This window comes from Accipiter gentilis, chromosome 3 (genome assembly GCF_929443795.1).
Source record: "Accipiter gentilis chromosome 3, bAccGen1.1, whole genome shotgun sequence".
Classification (NCBI taxonomy): Eukaryota; Metazoa; Chordata; class Aves; order Accipitriformes; family Accipitridae; genus Astur; species Astur gentilis.
Genome location: NC_064882.1, coordinates 38,396,554 through 38,414,834, shown reverse-complemented (window position 1 = coordinate 38,414,834; position 18,281 = coordinate 38,396,554). Strand labels below are relative to the sequence as shown.

Below are 18,281 nucleotides of genomic sequence, written 5' to 3'. Positions count from 1 at the left end.
TGCAAATGCAGGAAGCTGGGATGGTAATAGCACTGATTTGCTGGTAAGCGGAACCCAAGCTTTGAGACTCAGTTATTTTTCCCGTTCTTTGCTATTTACATTGTGTATTTATCAGTCCTGGGGGCAGCTTAAACTGGTCCACGTGGCTGTGGAATTTACAGCTTCATTCTTCTGTATATCTGGTGAGGCAAGCAACATTGTAGATTTCCTTCATTAATTATTCTGATCAGGTTTTGGTTTATAACTGGTTCTGAAGAAACTCTTTTTTCCCTGACCTTATCTCCTCATAGAAACTCAAAGTCCTGTACCTTCAGACAGCTTTAAGTTTGTTCATTTTCCTTGTTTCCTACCCTTTGTTCTGGCATTTGAATACAGAATCAGCAAGTCAGAAAGCAAAATTCACTTTTGTGACAAGTGTTCAGTATGTAGGGTAATCTCCACTTAAAAACATTTACTTTTTGCACATTAGAAATTGGTGGGAAGGGTATCAGTTTAGTTTCAACTAACTGTATTTGGGAAGCCAACTTCTGAAGTAGGCTACTTGTAAGCAATCTATCGTAACACATAGAATAGTAGTTACAGCATGGTTCTTAATTAGAACTTCTGTATTTTACTTTATAAACAAAACAAAAAAAAACCTACCCCAAAATCCTGGTCTGTAATTAACAGTTTTAAATTTGGTAAAGGTTTTTGTGTATCAGATAAACGTTTTTATGGATGACAGAGAAAAAGTTGAGAAGATAGGTTTCATTACAATTCTAGTCTATCTAAATCATTATTTATTGTGTTTGGGAGCTGATCGTTACTGGTTTACACACACTGGCCTTGGGCAAACTCCATTATTTGCAAAACCACTTAGGATGTAGCTTTCTTCCAGGAATGGTAGTGTCTTATGAAACAAGTTTTGTATTCTCGAAATACCCTGAATAATTTTAAAACTTCCGAATTCAGACTAGAGCGTAGTTACTCTAACATGCTTTTATTTTCAGGGATGTTTAGAAGAATCACAGCTGCAGCCACCAGACTTTTTACAGGAGATGGATCTGATGGTAGTTTCTATACCCTTGAAAGTTTGAGTGACCTTGTTCAGTCCATGATTCCCACGCATCCTTCATTAGTACTTCTCTGGTGTCAAATTCTGCTTCTTGTCAATTATACCAACTACAACTGGTGGTCAGAAGTGCATCAAACCCCAAAGTAAGATTTGTTTTTGATCCCTAGTAGTAGTAGTAGTGTGTCTTAATTATATTTGCTGAAATAATATTTTAAAAATCTGGGGTTTTTTCTGCTAAGCCTGTCAGCCTGTTGAATAGTACTATTTGGATTCTGAAATAGATAGTTCTGCATTTACTTTACGTGTATACATATTGTCTGTTCTTGTGTCAGTATGCCTTTCAAACTAAGGAAATGTGTCATGCACTCAGTTGTTCCTCAAAAGAACTGCCAGGTAATCTGTCTATTTTTAAGGCAAGAAAACTTCATCCATGTACTATTTCTAATTAAAATATGGAAGTAGCTACAACAAAATATTCAGTATTTTGTGTTCCTGTGGAGACTTTGTACTTCACCTTCCAGCAAATAACCAGCCAATGGTGTTTATGAAAATACAATATGATCAGTATAACTGTAACTATAGTGATATCTGTTCTCTGTTCTCAGTGGGTCTATTACTAAACCCTGTCAAAACATAGTATCAGCACCATGCTGATTCATTAGTATCAAGCACCATAGTAATCTCACTTAACTTTAGCTGTCTGAAATTTGGGGGTTTGGTCTAAAATGAGTGTTCTCTTGATCTGAAGTTAGTTCATCCCACCTGTCAGGCATTGGAATGATTTGCCCTCTGGGGGTAAGGAAGACACCCCATGTGTGGGTGGGTATACCTTAGTGTTAACTGTAGAGGGAGAATAATAACTGACTTGAGAGATGTTTCTGATGCTTGTGCAGTGAATGTTAGGGAAGACTAATCTTGTTCTACAACATGAGTGGATCAATACTTGCTCAAAGTGAGATTCTTGCCTCAGTTCAACCTCGTGATGTGAAAAAATATTATTCTAATTTGAAGAAACATAAAGGTACCAGGCTTATGAGCAAAGTAGGGCAACTAAAATAGCTAAGGTGACACCTGCTATTTGTTGCAGTTATCTTTTTTGATTTACCAATGTCACCTGTATTTTTTCTGGGCTGGGCATCGCTTTCAATCTGACATTAGACTAAGTGCTCGAGAACACTGGTTTGGCTTGAGAAGAAAATAGAGTATTAGGTTCTGCTATCCTACCAGAGATGCAATAGCCCATGTTTTCCATTTAAATAACGTGTTCAGTTCTTCAGAAGTTCTTCAGACTGTCGAAGGAAGTAGTAAGCACGGAGCAAAAAAGTGATACTATAATTGTTAGAAAGTAAAGAGCTGATGGAAAGCAGAGTGTCTACTTCATAGCAGTCTAATGTTTGAACGAAATTTCTAGGAAAATAAATATCATGTAAGGATGTTGGTAGGATATTCCAAGCAATTTGATTGTTAATGTTTCAGTACCTATAGCAATAAAATAATACCAAAATATAATGTTTCTTGCAGGAGACATAGTCTTTCTACTACTAAATTGCTTAGCCCTCAGATATCTGGAGACAGTGATAAATCGGATTCAGAATCTAAACGTGGCATGTGCAATCGAGAGATAGTGAGAAGAGGAGCACTCATTCTTTTCTGTGACTACGTTGTAAGTTTTGAATTACAAATTTTATAAATATAGATTTGAGTTGTTATGGTGACAGTCTTTTATTACTGGTGTGCATTAACTGAATCTGGTTCACAAGTGAAAAATGAAGACTTATAAAACTAGTCATTTTATTTTCAGGTGGTGCTTCTGTAAGCTTAGGTATGATCTCATTTGGCATTTTTTGTCTGTTCTGAACTGAGAATTCTCTTGGCTTGGAAAAGATACCTGGTGGGTAATAGTATTATCTGCTGGGTATCATATCCTTTACTTGTGAGGTGCTAGGAGCACATGAAGTGTTAGACTTCCCAACATCAGTAGCAGTGCACAGTGTCTACGAGACAACAAATTTATGTCTCTATACCTTGGGGACGTTTTACATTAATATTTAACTTCTGTTTTGCTTCTCTAATGAGAGTAGTTCCTGTGGCCTTGGCCTCTTGCTGCCTCAATATTAGCGTTTTAGTTCATTGGGAACTTTTGAAGTGAATCTTCCCATAATATCTAGTATTGCAGTTTGGTTTGCATTGCAGAGCAGTTTTGGGACAAACAAACTGCATTCCTTTCAGATTCAACTAAACCAAAAGCTATGTTTAAGAAGCTCTTTTAAGTACTAATGGATTTTCAGTCACCAGAGTCAGATTAGAGGTAGTCCAAGGGTAAAACCCTCCAAAACTCTCTTTACTGGGGAGTGTCAGCCTATCAGCATCACCTAGTCAGCTCTACAGACCTTTTCATGTTGCGTTGCACAGTTTGGTGATGTACACATAGCCTCTGTAGGTTTAAAAATAATTGACAGATCTCTTTGGATTTGCTTTCCAGAAATTATTCATCTTGTGTTTAAGGCCAGTAGTAATAAGAAATCTTTAAAAAGAAGCCTAATGAAAATCACATTTTACAAGAAGACTGTGTATGTGCATGTTTATTTCAAACAGCATTTCATTAAAAGCAGCATCTTTGAGTTAACCTTCTCAATTTACTTGTTTTTAACCTGGATTTTTAGTGTTTTAAAGATAATGAATTCGTAAATTATTTTAAATCTCTTAATTTGCAACAAGATCAAAAGCATTTGGAAAATGTCATGTAAAAATAATGATTGTGATATTAAAATATAGTTGCTTTATGCCATTATTTTAAAATAGCTACCAGAATTATATATTAAAAACTTCACATTGTGTCAGATGAAGTTTTTGGTAATTAAATGCTCAACATGGGTATTACTGGAATCAGATTTTCATTTTTCCCCCTTCAGTGTCAAAACCTACATGATTCAGAACACTTGACCTGGCTTATTGTGAATCATGTTCAAGACTTGATTAATCTGTCCCATGAGCCTCCAGTACAAGACTTTATTAGTGCTGTTCACAGGAATTCAGCAGCCAGTGGTCTCTTTATCCAGGCCATTCAATCGCGATGTGAAAATCTTGCAGCTGTAAGTTTTAACTTTTTTACTTTTTTAAAGAATGAAGTCACTTATATTTCAGCGTAAGTTTAACTGATAAGTATGCAAATTCTGACATTTCTGGGTCATTTATCAACTTTATTTTATTTTTAAAGTAACTTCTTTAAAAATACAAACAGCAAACCGTATAATATATTAGCAACTCAGCATCCAATGTGTTCCAATCCATCAAATCTATGAATTCAAGTAGTTGGGTAAGCTGCTTTCCTTCCTTCCTGGGTATTACCCCTGCATAATAAATATCTGAAGGGTAAATTAAAGCTGTAACTTTCATCTTTGATTTCAGTGCCTTGGTAGTATAAATAACAGAACCACTAACTATGGAGGCAGGAATAGGAACCAGTCCATCTTCATAGGCCCTAACAACATAAAAATTATTTGCAAGCTATCTACCCCACAAGTGATGGAAATACTGCTTCATAAATTCAGTGTATGTTTTCTGTTGATTATTTTAGTTTTCAAATGAAAAGGAGTGGATGATGTTTTATAGGGATGTAAGGTTGTATGCATCCCGCTTAATCTTGGGAACTCATTAAGTAGGAAATGTTATTTGCTGGGCTTCCTCTAGAGCTAATGCTGGGAGATGCTACTGCACCCTGAGTAGCCTCGTAACGTTTCCTGTCTCTTCCCATTGTCTTTATGCAAATCTAGTGCAACTGCATTAGTGCTTTGGGCATATGAGTAAAACACTTTAAAGTTAGGTGAGATGAATCTGGGCTTTAGTGTCTGAGAATTGGTAGAATGAACTAAACTAAATGTGTTTGAATGGAAGATGTCAATCTGTGAAATGTTTGGTGATAATCAGAAAAGTTACTAAATTAAAATAGCTGGTATTTACCGTCTGTTCTAAAACCAGGTTGGTTCCATGAGTCAAACTAGTTTGTGTTTCTTCCTTTAGATTGTTGGTGCTGAATTGGTTCTCATATTTAAAAGAATAAAAAATAATAAAAAAAATTCTTTGCACCCCCTTTTAATCCTGTTCCTGTGATTAAACACATGCTCAAAAAAAATCCCCAATGCTTCTCTGGATTTTTGTATTGTCTCTTGTCTTGACTATGCTCATGTTTCTATCTTTGTCCAGCGAGAGTTCAAGCTTCTCATTGTTTTCAAAGCTTTCTACAATTCCACTTAAGCCTCTCTAGCTTTTTTCCCTAAGTTTTGCTCCCGACTTTTTGCTTACTTTTAAGAGTAAGCTTTTACAGTTAAACCTCAAACAATGTAGTGTTCATATTAATTAACCCAGTAACTCAAACCTATTCATATGTAGATTATTATATAGAGCAGCTAGTTGTCTGTTATAGTTTTTTCTAAATGCCTTTCCTTTTAGCTTTAAGATCTTTGTATTCCAGTTGATTGTTGTTTTTTTTTTTTTCTCTGTTGTTCTGTTTTGGTTTGTTTTAACATCTAGCCCACAACTCTGAAGAAGACTTTACAGTGCTTAGAGGGAATACATCTCAGCCAGTCTGGGGCTGTCTTAACATTATATGTTGATAAGCTTCTGTGTACTCCATTCCGTGTGCTTGCTCGCATGGTTGACACACTGGCTTGCCGTCGGGTAGAAATGCTTTTGGCTGCAACTTTACAGGTAAAGATAAATGTATTCATTTGTAAATAAGATTGGGTAGTGGTAGCAATGTAATCAAGTGTAATGATTTAAAGTACATCAAAATATGATGTTTAAGTGATTTCATTGCAAAAGAAATTTTTTTCATTTAATATATAGATACATGAATGTTTACATTTCACTTTATCTGCCTATAATTTTCCTAGTCTGTTCAAAGTACCTATAGGTATTAGTTATTTCCGTCCTATAAAATTCTTGTGACTCTTCTCTATAGAACAGCATGACTCAGTTACCAGTTGAAGAACTGGATAGAATTCAGGAGTACCTTCAAAACAGTGGACTAGCAACAAGGTAAATAATACCAATACATGTTAAAAAGCTAAACTAAGTAATGTTCTAGTACTAATTGTGTTAACTCTTTTTTCCTATGTTTGGGGTTTTTCTTAAGATAGAGGGTCCTAAGCCTCTCTTAGCAGATGCAGGCATATTCTGGCACAAGGACAGTCATGTTGGCCGAGTTGAATTTGTAATATACTTAAGGATTAAAGCAAGCTAAAGGCTTGAAGGCATCAAATTATCTCTCCTGCATCCCACTCAGTATTTAACTTTTGAGAGACAGCAACTGCAAATTAATTCCTTGACAAAAACTACATTACTGAAAAGAACTTTATTTTCCTCTAACTTTTGGAGAATTTTGTGAGTCGAGGCTGGGTGGGCTGTGGGGTTTTTTTTGTTTTGGTGGGGTTTTTTCCAAGCAACTGTGTTAAAACTTGTAACTGTTTAGTCTCCCAGCTGTTTAAACTGCTGTTACAAAAAGGAGCAAGTTACTCAATTTTTGAAAAAGCTTTATTTAATGTTAGTAAGAGCCTAATTTACTCCTCTTGATGTCATTGCTGTTTGAGGTTAATATCTGTTGACTGAAATAAAGAAGTAGGTGGAAAGAATCTAAAGCCCAAGATTGCAGTAGATTGATAGCAATGTGTCTTCATAGGTAACGTTGCATTCGAATTTTTAAAAAAATTCCAAAATCTCCAAATGACTTTATACAATGTCTTGATAGCAGTAATGAAAAAAAACAAACAACCCCCCCCCCCCAAAAAAAAAATCAAAAAAAAACCAACAAAAAACAAACCCCAATGTAACAGAAGAAATCCCTGACACTGACATAAATCTACAAACTGGAATTCTTAATATATTTAAAAAAAACCAAAACAAACTTCAGTTGTAGTCGACTCTTGGTATCTTTTAGAACGTATTTGTCTGCAATCAAATAATCTGTACACTAACTTTGATTCTTCTTACTCATTAAAAACATTTACTGCTTAAAGAAAACTGAACAGCTTGCATTTTATGTACAAATGTACATGTACAAATTCTAACTCTAAACTAATTTTAAATCTTTATTGTTGATGGTGCTGAGTTCATTTGGTTTTTCTTACTGCTAGCTGGTGAAATTTGTGGTTTTGCATCATATGACTGCATATATCCAACAAAGAACTTAAGACCCTACTGCTTTTCTCTCCCAGGATTAGAATTGGCTCACTGGTTGTCTTTCTATCTTTAAATGATTTACAAAACTGAGTAAGCTAACTCTCTGCTAATGTGTTCTTCAATTTTCAGACACCAAAGACTTTACTCGCTCTTGGATAGGTTTCGTCTTATGGTAGCACCGGACACAACTAGTCCTTCACCTCTGGTTACCTCACACCCACTAGACGGAGAAGACCAACCAGCTTTAGAGAATGTAATTCTAGACAAAGTAAGGTTATGTTTAGAAAGAGTCACTAAAAGTGCCTTGGCTGTAAACAAGTTATTGCTCATTAAAAAATATTTAAATACAGCTTATTTTTACTATGCAGTTAATGTTCTCAGAATTGTCAATCTCAAATATAGATCAGTGAATGATTTCATATGCATTGGCTGACTGTTGAACTTACCATGAAGAATTAGCACATGCATAGATCTTTGTTATATTGATGGTGCTGTGAAAAACTATCAAGTTTTGTTTCTTTGCATAACTTTACTGAACCTTATATAGATCTTTCCACTCAAGACAGGTAAATACTTTTACTTGTTTTCTTAATGTGTTTACTGCAGTGATCAATTTTATTCATTTGCTGAAAACTGTTGGTTGTCTCTTGGAAATTAAGCATTACTTCTCAGTTTCCACTTCTCAGCTTTAAATTACTTTCAGAGAACAATCATGACTACATAACTGTTTCTGTCTTTCATGTACTTAGATGCATTTATTTTAGAGTGGGTGGGAGGCTAAGAGCAAACCTTTTGGGGCCTGTGTCTTTATTTGGAGTTTGTCCCATGGCACAGATAATTTCTCCTCTTCGTTCCTTTGTGTTCTACAGTGATACACAGTAATAGGAAACGTATGTAACCGAGATGACAAAAATTATTTGATTAGCTGACAGTTTGGAGGAGACTGATAAGTAGTCGAGGAACCCATTGACTTAGGAGAGAGATTGAGAGCTACTTAGGCAGCAGGAGGAAACACTCTTTGTGCCCAGAAACCATTCACCCATAGCTTTGTGTCTTCAAATTAACCAAAAAAATCTCCTTCCTCTGTAACTGTAAATCCTGCACAAAGGAAGTAGTTTTGTATGCTTCCTCCACAACTCCACATAGTTCATAGAATCATGGACTATCTCAAGTTGGAAAGTACCCATAAGGATCATAGTGTCTAACTCCCTGCTCCTTGCAGGACTACCTAAAATTAAACCATATGACTAAGAGTGTCATCCAGATGCTCCTTGAACTGTGACAGGCTTAGTTGCATTCTAATTCATATCAGCAAATTCAGGATGTCCAGTTATGAGAGAGAAAACACAGAAAAGGGGTGACTGAGCCTCTTCATATTCCTTAGTTAAATTAGTTATATTATTAACTAAAAATTATTAGATTATCGCTAATAATTTAAGGAGTACTTCTGCAGTGTTGTGTAATGGTCTTCGTTTATTTCAGTGCGTGTTAAAAGATAGATGTTATCTTTGCTGATTTATTTGAATCTGAAGACTCTTCTTCCTTGGTTACGTATTGGGGTTTGTGCTATTACTGTTATGTTTGTATGACTACTGAGTATTCGAGGCTTTTTTCCTAGATATTCTCCTCTGCTTTAGGATCCTAATACATATGCCTGTGCTGTATTTTAAGCTTCTTTTTTCCTTGTTTTCTGTGCAGACTCTATGTAAATAAACAACTTGCCAGTGGACATGCATTGGTGTAGTTTAAGATGGTTCATTCACCAGTTGTCTGTTTTGCCTTGCTTTTTTATTTTGAGTTTTTTTGACATTAATGTGGCCTAGTGATCTCTTAAACGGACCACAATTCAATGCCAATCTGCAATTCTCCCCCTGCCCCCATGAACTGTATTATTTTCTGAAAACAAATATGTAACAAATTTCTTTTTTTTAATTATTAAAGGACTGGTATGTGTCACTAGTGAGGTCACAGTGTTGCATCAAGTCTGACTCGGCACTGCTAGAAGGCGCAGAGCTGGTAAATAGGATTCCCCAGCCTGACCTGAACTCCTTCATGACCAGCAAGGTAACTTCTTTGTTAGATGAAACACAATCAGCTGAAGAGGATGTAATTATTTCTAATATTCTTATTGGTAGTATTAATAGATTAGATTCTTAAATGTAAACACTTCAAATTTATATAATACTGGTAGTTTACTTCTTGAATTTCACTTCCTTTTGGAAACTAAAATAGTAGGTGTTTCATTTTTGTGTCTAGCAATGCTGCTAATAGTAGCTTTCTAGTAGTGCGGGTTGGGTGTATAGAGTGGAAGTGAAGGTTAGTTTATGTATTGCAATCACAAAAATCCAGTTTTACCATTTTACATGAACTTTTCATTTTGCCATACAGTCTCTTACAAGGCCGGATGTTTCTGTAACCTTTTAAATATCTGTGCTAGGTGACTCTCAATATGCCACTAACAGGCCACAGACAGTAAATCTGGTACAAGGACAACTTGTATCTATTACTTTTTCTCAGAATGTATTTTGTTCAAATTCTCTACTTACATTTGCTGCTGGTATGCAAAAATAATAGTGGGAAACTTTTTTAAAAGATTGTTTGACTTATTTGTTTGAAAACTTATTGCTTGAAGATTCCTTGTATATAGGTCATTGTTAAGCTTTATTCATATATTTTTCTGAAAATTTGGAATAAGCTTACTGATTTTTCTTTCCAGTACAGTAGTGTCTGAAATTTAAATGTGTCATGGTTCAACAGATCATGGAACAGATACGGGTTTAATTATGGTATTGTTACACCACAATAGAGTAGAGGTCATAATAACAAGTTAAACTGTTAATAAACTGTTAATTTACCACCATATTAGTATTCCAGAATAGTACCGTCAGATACTGAGCTTCTCTTTAAAAGCAGTTTCTTTACTTATTATTCACTATTTGATTTCAGGAATTCAACCTAAGCTTGTTAGCACCTTGTTTAAGCCTTGGCATGAATGAAATATCAAGAGACCAGAAGAGTAGCTTCTTTGAAACAGCTCGTAGGGTAACTCTGGATCATGTGTCTACCACTGTACAAAACCTTCCTGCCATCCACCAGATTCTTCAACCACTGTTGCCAGCTGAGCCATCAGCCTACTGGAAAAAACTAAGCGATATCTTTGGTAATAGAAATAATTGTCTTTTTAAGTTTATTCTTTCCTCTGCAAAGGTACTTTACAGATGTCTTGTGAATACATGAACTTACTGTTTTAAAAAATCAAGATACCTGGCATAAAATTGCTTATGAAATAATTCTGAAAAACATTTATTGAAGGGGAAAAAATTTGAACTGCTAGTTTTCATCCAGTCTTATTTTATAGGAGATGAAATGATGTATCAGTCTATGATGACTCTTTGTCGTGCCCTGGCTCAGTATTTGTTGTTACTCTCAAAACTACCAGCTGGTCTCCGTGTTCCACCTGACAAAGAGGATGATATCCTGAAATTCGTAGTTATGTCAGTAGAGGTAAGAAACTACAGCATAATTAAAGATGTGATGAAATGTTGGGAGAGGGAACAACTTTGACTTAAACTGATCACCATTGAGTAACTTCTGATCTGGGCAATTTTCTTGTCTTAACTGTAGAAATTTCTTCAGTGGTTATTTTATTTGACCTGTGCTAGTAAATCAGATGGGCTTATGGGACAAGGGCAGCTTTTTACAAGAAGAGGTTGGCTGAATGATGGAACCATCTTGGCATTTCGGAGAATGGCCCTACATTGATCTTTGGGACACTGAATAAACAGTATATAATGCTCATGATTTTCTTGTACTTAAAATAAGTTCTGTTCTCTCAGGAAAAAAAAATCAATACAACTTGCTAATAAAACTTTACATGTTGCTGAATAAAAAAACAAACCCAAAGAACCAAAACAAAAACCACATTTGGCTGGTTATAATTTCTTCTGTTGTAAGGGTTTGCTATTAATGGGAAACTTTTATTTTTGCACAGGCACTATCATGGCATTTAATGCATGACCAGATTCCATTAAGTGTAGATCTTCAAGCTGCTCTGGATTGTTGCTGTCTGACATTACAGCAGCCTAGTCTCTGGAATTTGCTGGCTTCTGCAGCTAATGTGACACATGCTTGCTCCTTAATTAATTGCATTAGATTTATCATAGAAGCAGGTGAGTCCAATTTGAACATCTATGAGAAAATTTTCTTAATAGATTGTCAATCATCAGTGATCAAATGCTAGTTGTCTGGAATATTTCCTCTGAGTCCTTTTTAATTATTTCTTTGATAAATTTATTTTTACTACTTTAATTTCTCATTTAAGATTTTGTGTTTACTTTTGAACTTGGCAGATGCCTTGGAGATGTTAAATATTTGACCACTATGTGGTTTTGCGGAGAAAAATGGAATATGAGATGTGTAATGGCTGTATCTTTTAAATATTTTTGTGTAATTCAGTTGCTGTTGAACCTGGTAATCAACTTCTTAGTCCTGAAAGAAAGAAGACTACTTCAAAAGGCTTGAGTGAAGTTGAAGTTGATTCAAACACACAGAGTAAGTAAACGGTGAATTCCACTTTTGCCTTATACTTTCACTGAAGAAATATTTGTAGGTACCCTTTCCATTACTATTTTTTTACCAATGAGAGTTCCTCTGAGACCTTATTTGTATTTGAACGTTTATTAAATATAGGTTGACATTTTTGACAGGTATAGTTGGTTTGGTTTTTTCTTGTAAGTTAAACATTAATGCAGATTTTTCTTCTGGGGTATTCTGTTAGCTGTGCAGCATGCTGTAGACTGAGCTTTTTAGTGTTGTGGGATTTCTAAATTTCATGTGGGAGAGGTAGAATTGTTTATATTTCTTCTGAAGAATGGTAGATTTGTTATCTGCCCTTCTACAGTATAGGACCACTACGTTGAAGTGAAAGTCAAGCATAGTTCTTGAGCGTGGACAGCATTGTCTTCCATTGTCAGCTGTGCTCATACAGTAAGATACCACTTCCATCTACAGAAATTATCTTCTTGTCAGATTTAGCATAGAGCCAGCTATGAGACTCTTTTCTCATGAAACAGATTAATTGGGTCACTATAAATTCTCACAGATGCTCTATTCAATGTGGCCCGTTCTTGCTGGGGTTAGCAAGTGAGCTGCTCTGCTGACAGGTACTGGTCATCTCTAGCACCAAGACTGGCAAACAATGCAAGCCATTGCAGGGAGGGTAGTAGTAGTAATCTTCAACTAGCTGAAATGTTGTTGTAGAATTTTTCTTTATATATATCCTTATTGTGGTTTTGTCCTTTTTAGTCAACATACTCTTTCATCAAGCATTTTTTGTTTTTCTGTATCTTTTTAAATCATGTGTCTTTTGAATAGATTTCATAAAACTGAATTTCTTTTTCTCCCAACAAAGAAACAAAACACATTACTGCAGCTTGTGAAATGGTAGCTGAGATGGTGGAATGCTTACAGACTGTCTTGGCACTGGGGCACAAAAGAAACAGCAGTATCCCAGCATTTCTTACTCCTGTCCTCAAGAATATCATCATCAGTTTAGCAAGGCTGCCTCTAGTGAACAGTTACACAAGAGTACCTCCCTTGGTATGTTCTTTATGCTTTGTTTTCAGGACTTTAAAAGCTATTGAACAACTTTTTGAAAACCAATATGGTGCTGCATCTTAAGTTATATGTCAGCAGGACTGCAACCTTTAGCTAGTTTGGTCAGTCAGTTTGTCTTTTTAAATACTGAGTAGCAAAACATTGTAAAGATATAAAATAAGAGTTCACTTTGGAATCAGAGATTTGATTAGAAAGGAGTGTAGTTGCTCCTTACATTCGTATGTGAAGGAATGTCCACGTTGTAGTTTAAGAAAGGAAAAGCAAGCAGTGACTTGAGTGCTTTGTTAGGGCTAATATCTCCTCCTCCTCAGTGGGATTGCTTAACCTGGAAAGAGTGCAGAATCTACACTGCTACTTTCTCTGATACCTGAATTGGTAAATTCAGTTTTTGTCATGCTAAGCACCACAACAATACAATGGTGCTGATGTGTCTGAAGTAGTGTCTGAACTAACTCGGGTATTTGTGTGTGGTACCACGCTAGGGTATGCCATGCAGATACTTTTGAATTAGGTATTATCATTCTTTCCTAACTCATCCTGGATCCTTTGGACAAGGTGTTTCAACCTTTTCTTTTCGGCAGATGTAACATGGATTTAAGAACACCTCATTATTATCTCCATGTATTGTTAGTACTATGAAATGGCTTTGTTTTGCAAACTTCAAAACCATTATTGGAAACATTTCCAGATGCTTATTGGGTAGAGCAAAAGGGGGTTTCCTGATATGTGCAAGGCCATTTCTGTGGCCTTTCTCTGTTTCTCAGTACTCTGGTTTTGAGGGGATGTCAAAAGATACTAATTTTTTTTGATTGACACTTTTTTGCCCACTTTTGGATATATCTTCGTGCTTTTTCAGGCATCAATAGTATGTGAACTATTTTCCCTGAATTACTTTTCAGCATCATTTCTGCACAATCTAGAAGTCATCTGGCACTTATATACTAAATGGAAAAAAATGACAGGAACTTACTTGCTTTCATATCCAAACTTGGACAGTGGTACTAAATAATTAATTCATAATGAGAAATATGCAAAAAAAAAAAACAACCCAAATTAGAAATACAGTGTAAATTGTGTATTAGCTGTATTAAATATTTATCTTTCTCTAAGTTTTTTTTGTATGTGGGAGAATCGCTTTATTTACTGATGTCTCATTGCTTTTGAATGGTACATATATATTTATAGCTGTCATATTAATATTATTTCTGTTTTGGATAAGTAGACTTCCTTTACATTTCTTCAGGTCTGGAAATTGGGCTGGTCGCCAAAGCCTGCAGGTGACTTCGGCACAATTTTTCCTGAAATCCCAGTAGAATTTCTTCAAGAAAAAGAAATCTTTAAGGAGTTCATCTATCGCATTAATACACTTGGTATGTACAAAATTAAAAACTAATACAGTTGGCTCTTATTAGGCATTTACCTGTGTTGTGAAGTTACTGAATAACTGAATCTGGTACTACTTGTTTACTTTTGTTGCTTATGTAGAAGAGAGATAGTATTTCAGAGTGGGTTAGTAACTGTGCTGCAATAATTCTTACATTTTGCTCAATGCAGAGAAAAAGTTATAACCTGTAGAACTAAAGCCAAAAACTATTCCAACTCAGGGAGGTGATTTCAATGTGCTCTCATAGAATGGCCCCTTGTTTTCTGGAGCATACACTTGACAGTATGTTTGAGAATATTTTGCTCCCCCCCCTTTTTTTATTCATGCGTAGTATATAAATGGAGTTTAGTGCCAGACTCACAATATTTTAAATGAGATGTTGTCACTTTAAAGCTTCTGGATATGTTAAGGTTTACTGAACAAGAGCACTGGGGCTTAAGAGTTAAAGTCTTTGTCAACAGATGAGACTGTCAAGGGTAGTGCATCAAATGTTCCATATGCTTATGGAAGTTTTTTGGTTCCCCCCCCCCCCCTCTCTGATCTATGGGTTAATATTTGACTGACTTGTGGTGTAGCACCAATTTCTGTTTGATCACTCTAACGCCTAGAGATGACATTCTCATTTTTTATTCTTTAGATATCATTAGTATAAACTGCAAGGTGTTATTCAGGAATTCTCTACAGTCTTTTATAGGTAAAAATCTGTTTGGAAAAACTTTTTGAGAAGTGCTTCAATTTTAATGGCCTATTTCTAGGAAATTGAGTCAACTTGTTTTTAGGGCATGAAGTTTTCTTGGATTGTTACAGGATTCTCCACAACTTCCTTTCCTGTGACAATTGGCCGGTTTTCTGGATGATTTTCTGTGTTGTGAAAACCGGATAGATCTTAATACTTTGAAAGTTGGACAATCAAAGTATTTAATTGTATACAAGAAACAAACTGAACAGGACCATTTAAATAATAATGTGCAGAACCCTTCTAAATGGCTCATCACTTCCTAAAATAAAACAGTTTAAACTTAAGCTGTAGTGATTACAACAAATGCCAAATCAAATAAGGAGTGGTCTGAAACTAAATCTATGGAAACGATGTACCATTTTTTAATGCTTTTTCATGTTTTAAGTTTGTGTTAAGACATAAATGGCTATCTCCGAGTGTTTCCATAGGATGGATCAGCCGTACTCAGTTTGAAGAGACTTGGGCTACTTTGCTTGGTGTGCTTGTAACTCAGCCTATTGTAATGGACCAGGAGGAGAACCAACAAGAAGTAATGTCATTCACTGATATTTTTTTAATTAAGTTTTACTTAAACTAAGAAAAATGTTTCTATTAATAAACCTGTACAGCACAAATAGTGGATCCTGGGTAGCAAAGGGGTTTGTTTTCCTTGCTTCCTAGGTGTCAGACTCCAAAATGGAGTAAGGCATCATCATACCTCTTCCATGGGTTAGCATTTTCTGTTAGACAGACTTGGACACTTGCTTTGCAGCCTCTAGAATTTTTGACTTGCCTCTTTTCTACATAATGGTCATGTTGGATCATACTTAAGGTGACCTAGCTATTGGTAGTTCCTTATCTGTCATGTAGAGAAGAGTTTATTTGTAGAACAGGAGTAATACTGCTCCTTTGCTTACCAAGGAAGACTAATATGTTGAAAATCGTAAACGTTTTAAGCACTGTTATAAATATCAGTATGGTAATATTTTCTGAAATAAAAATACAAGATTCTTTTAAAAAAAAAAATAATTGAAAATTTGTTACCATCTTACGTTTTCTAAAAAAGTTCAGACTCTCTTCTGGTCTGATACTTCCAAGAAGGAATCAGAATGTATACTATGAAAGCAAAAAATGAAAAGCATCCTGCCACTTCAGAATCTACAAGTGTTTGTGCTGTTGTTCTAATTTTAGTCTCTAAAAAAACCTGATTTAGTCAAAGTACTGATGATAAACAGTTCTGAGCAAAAAAATTAAAAGTACTGCAAAGATTCTTGCTACTATCAGTACAGGGAGAGTGAGTTACAACCCCCAGTGCCAGAAGTTTATTTTAAGAGGTTTGGTGTTTTTTTTAAAGGGGAAAGAAACAGACTGCTACAGTGGTGATGATTTACAGTGGCAAAGTAGTTGATGCAATGTGTGTACTTCCAAATACTTCTATTGGGGAAAAACGGCAGTGCCTCAAGTATGAATAATGGATTGAATCTAACCCAATATTTTAAGAAAGTTGTGTTACAGTTTTCTCACACTTTTACAGTGGTGCTAAATACTGAATATGTAGCATCTTGGTTTAGAAGAAACATTGGAGGCATCTGGATAATGATGCCACCAGAAAAATGCTGCTGAAAATTCATTATGAGTTTGAGTTTTGTTCCTAAACAGGGAGTTACTAAAAACAGTTAACATGGATCCTTCTCTGAAGAGTTTCCAACTTAGATTTGGTCTTATTTGATGCTTTGTTTTAACAGGTAATAGGTAGATAAAGAAAAAAGAAACTGAGCACTTTGAAAGTTCCAAAATGGACATATTGAGGTTGTAATGCTGTTGAGATAAGAGAGGATGCATGCAGAATGGCTGATGAGACAGAAGGATGTGTTGCTGCTACAGCCGTAGTGCTCTGTGTGTATTGTTTATGTCAGTTAGATTTCTGGATGGGAAGAAGTCTAGATGGCAGTCTTACTAATGATAACTTAGTGGAAGGTGACAAACTGATTGATTATCAGGATTATTATTTTTTTTTACAATTCAAATTACAGTAAGTTCATTTTACAGGAAGATACAGAGAGGACACAAATTAATGTTCTTGCAGTACAAGCCATAACTTCCTTGGTGCTGAGTGCAATGACAATACCTGTTGCAGGCAATCCAGCAGTTAGCTGTTTGGAACAGCAGCCCCGCAACAAAGCTTTAAAAGCTCTGGACACGAGGTATTTTTTTAATTGTTTTAAAATGCCGAAAAGTTATACTTGTGATTAAAAAAATAATTACAACTGCTTAATCTAGCTGTAGCAGAAACATGTATAGACTGTATTTTCTAAGCAGGAGTGTATACAGATGGATGTGTTTACATAGAAGTTAGGTGGACTTAGCATCATGAACCTGCTGAGTTAAAAGACAGTACCTGAAAAAGACAACGTCTTATTAAAATCTAGTAAACAGTGTGCAGAATGTATTTGTCAACATTTCTCAGTTTTAGCATCCCTGGTAGTGAAAATAAGCATAGACACATAACATTGTAGAGTAAGCTAGTAAGACTTGCACAAAAAAGTTAAAGGGAAAATATGCTTAAATTGATTTCTGTTGCTTTCAGGTTTGGGAGGAAGCTAAGTGTTATCAGGGGAATTGTTGAACAGGAAATCCAAGCAATGGTATCTAAGAGAGATAATATTGCTACTCATCACTTATACCAAGCTTGGGACCCTGTTCCATCACTTTCTCCTGCTACTACAGGTAAGTGCCTGTGTGTGGGGAGGAAGGGGAGAGTGAATTTCTTTTAAATGTAAAAAAGTAGAAAAGATATTCTTACAAATTCATTTTAAATCCAGTTTGCAGGAAATGAAGCCATTTTCATATCTACTTTGTCATGCATCTTTTAAAAATTTGTCTTCTGTTTTGTTATAGGTGCTCTTATCAGCCATGAAAAACTCTTACTGCAGATCAATACTGAACGAGAAATAGGAGATATGGATTATAAACTGGGACAGGTTTGTTAAAACCTTAACTTTGAACTTGACTTTTGTTACGTTTCTTCTAGTTTGTGAAAATTCAGTTGAGACATTGCTTAACATCAAATGTAAACTAAAAGCTCTGAGTGATGCAGGGTAGATCATAACTGGGTGACTCCTCTCGGCCAGCTGACCCCATGTCTTGTGGAATTTTTGGTTTTGTAAGGTCTATCCGTGAGCCAGCTATTGAGTTGTGCTTTTCAGCCTTGTGTGTTAAAGAGCTCTTGTAGTGTTAGCTTCCACTTTAACTATTGGATTTTAATTTGCTATTGCATGCTTGTGGTAGTCCTTAAGAAATGAAAAATCACTGGACATAAAATAAGCAATGTT

The 18,281-nt window shown here is 35.5% G+C and overlaps 1 protein-coding gene across 2 annotated transcripts in view; it reads left to right on the top strand.

The window, feature by feature from the left end:
• The window catches only part of HTT (huntingtin), an 87,505-nt gene that overhangs the window by 53,384 nt on the left and 15,840 nt on the right, over positions 1–18,281 (top strand). For both annotated transcript variants that reach the window (XM_049797908.1, XM_049797907.1), the window contains 17 exons: positions 990–1,197; positions 2,576–2,717; positions 3,967–4,146; positions 5,585–5,761; positions 6,015–6,091; positions 7,361–7,499; positions 9,173–9,295; positions 10,178–10,391; positions 10,590–10,735; positions 11,223–11,400; positions 11,687–11,782; positions 12,642–12,829; positions 14,091–14,217; positions 15,399–15,499; positions 16,999–17,153; positions 17,537–17,676; positions 17,848–17,930. In XM_049797908.1, coding sequence (XP_049653865.1) covers positions 990–1,197; positions 2,576–2,717; positions 3,967–4,146; positions 5,585–5,761; positions 6,015–6,091; positions 7,361–7,499; positions 9,173–9,295; positions 10,178–10,391; positions 10,590–10,735; positions 11,223–11,400; positions 11,687–11,782; positions 12,642–12,829; positions 14,091–14,217; positions 15,399–15,499; positions 16,999–17,153; positions 17,537–17,676; positions 17,848–17,930 — 2,474 coding nt within the window. The remainder of the gene's footprint in view (positions 1–989; positions 1,198–2,575; positions 2,718–3,966; positions 4,147–5,584; positions 5,762–6,014; positions 6,092–7,360; positions 7,500–9,172; positions 9,296–10,177; positions 10,392–10,589; positions 10,736–11,222; positions 11,401–11,686; positions 11,783–12,641; positions 12,830–14,090; positions 14,218–15,398; positions 15,500–16,998; positions 17,154–17,536; positions 17,677–17,847; positions 17,931–18,281) is intronic.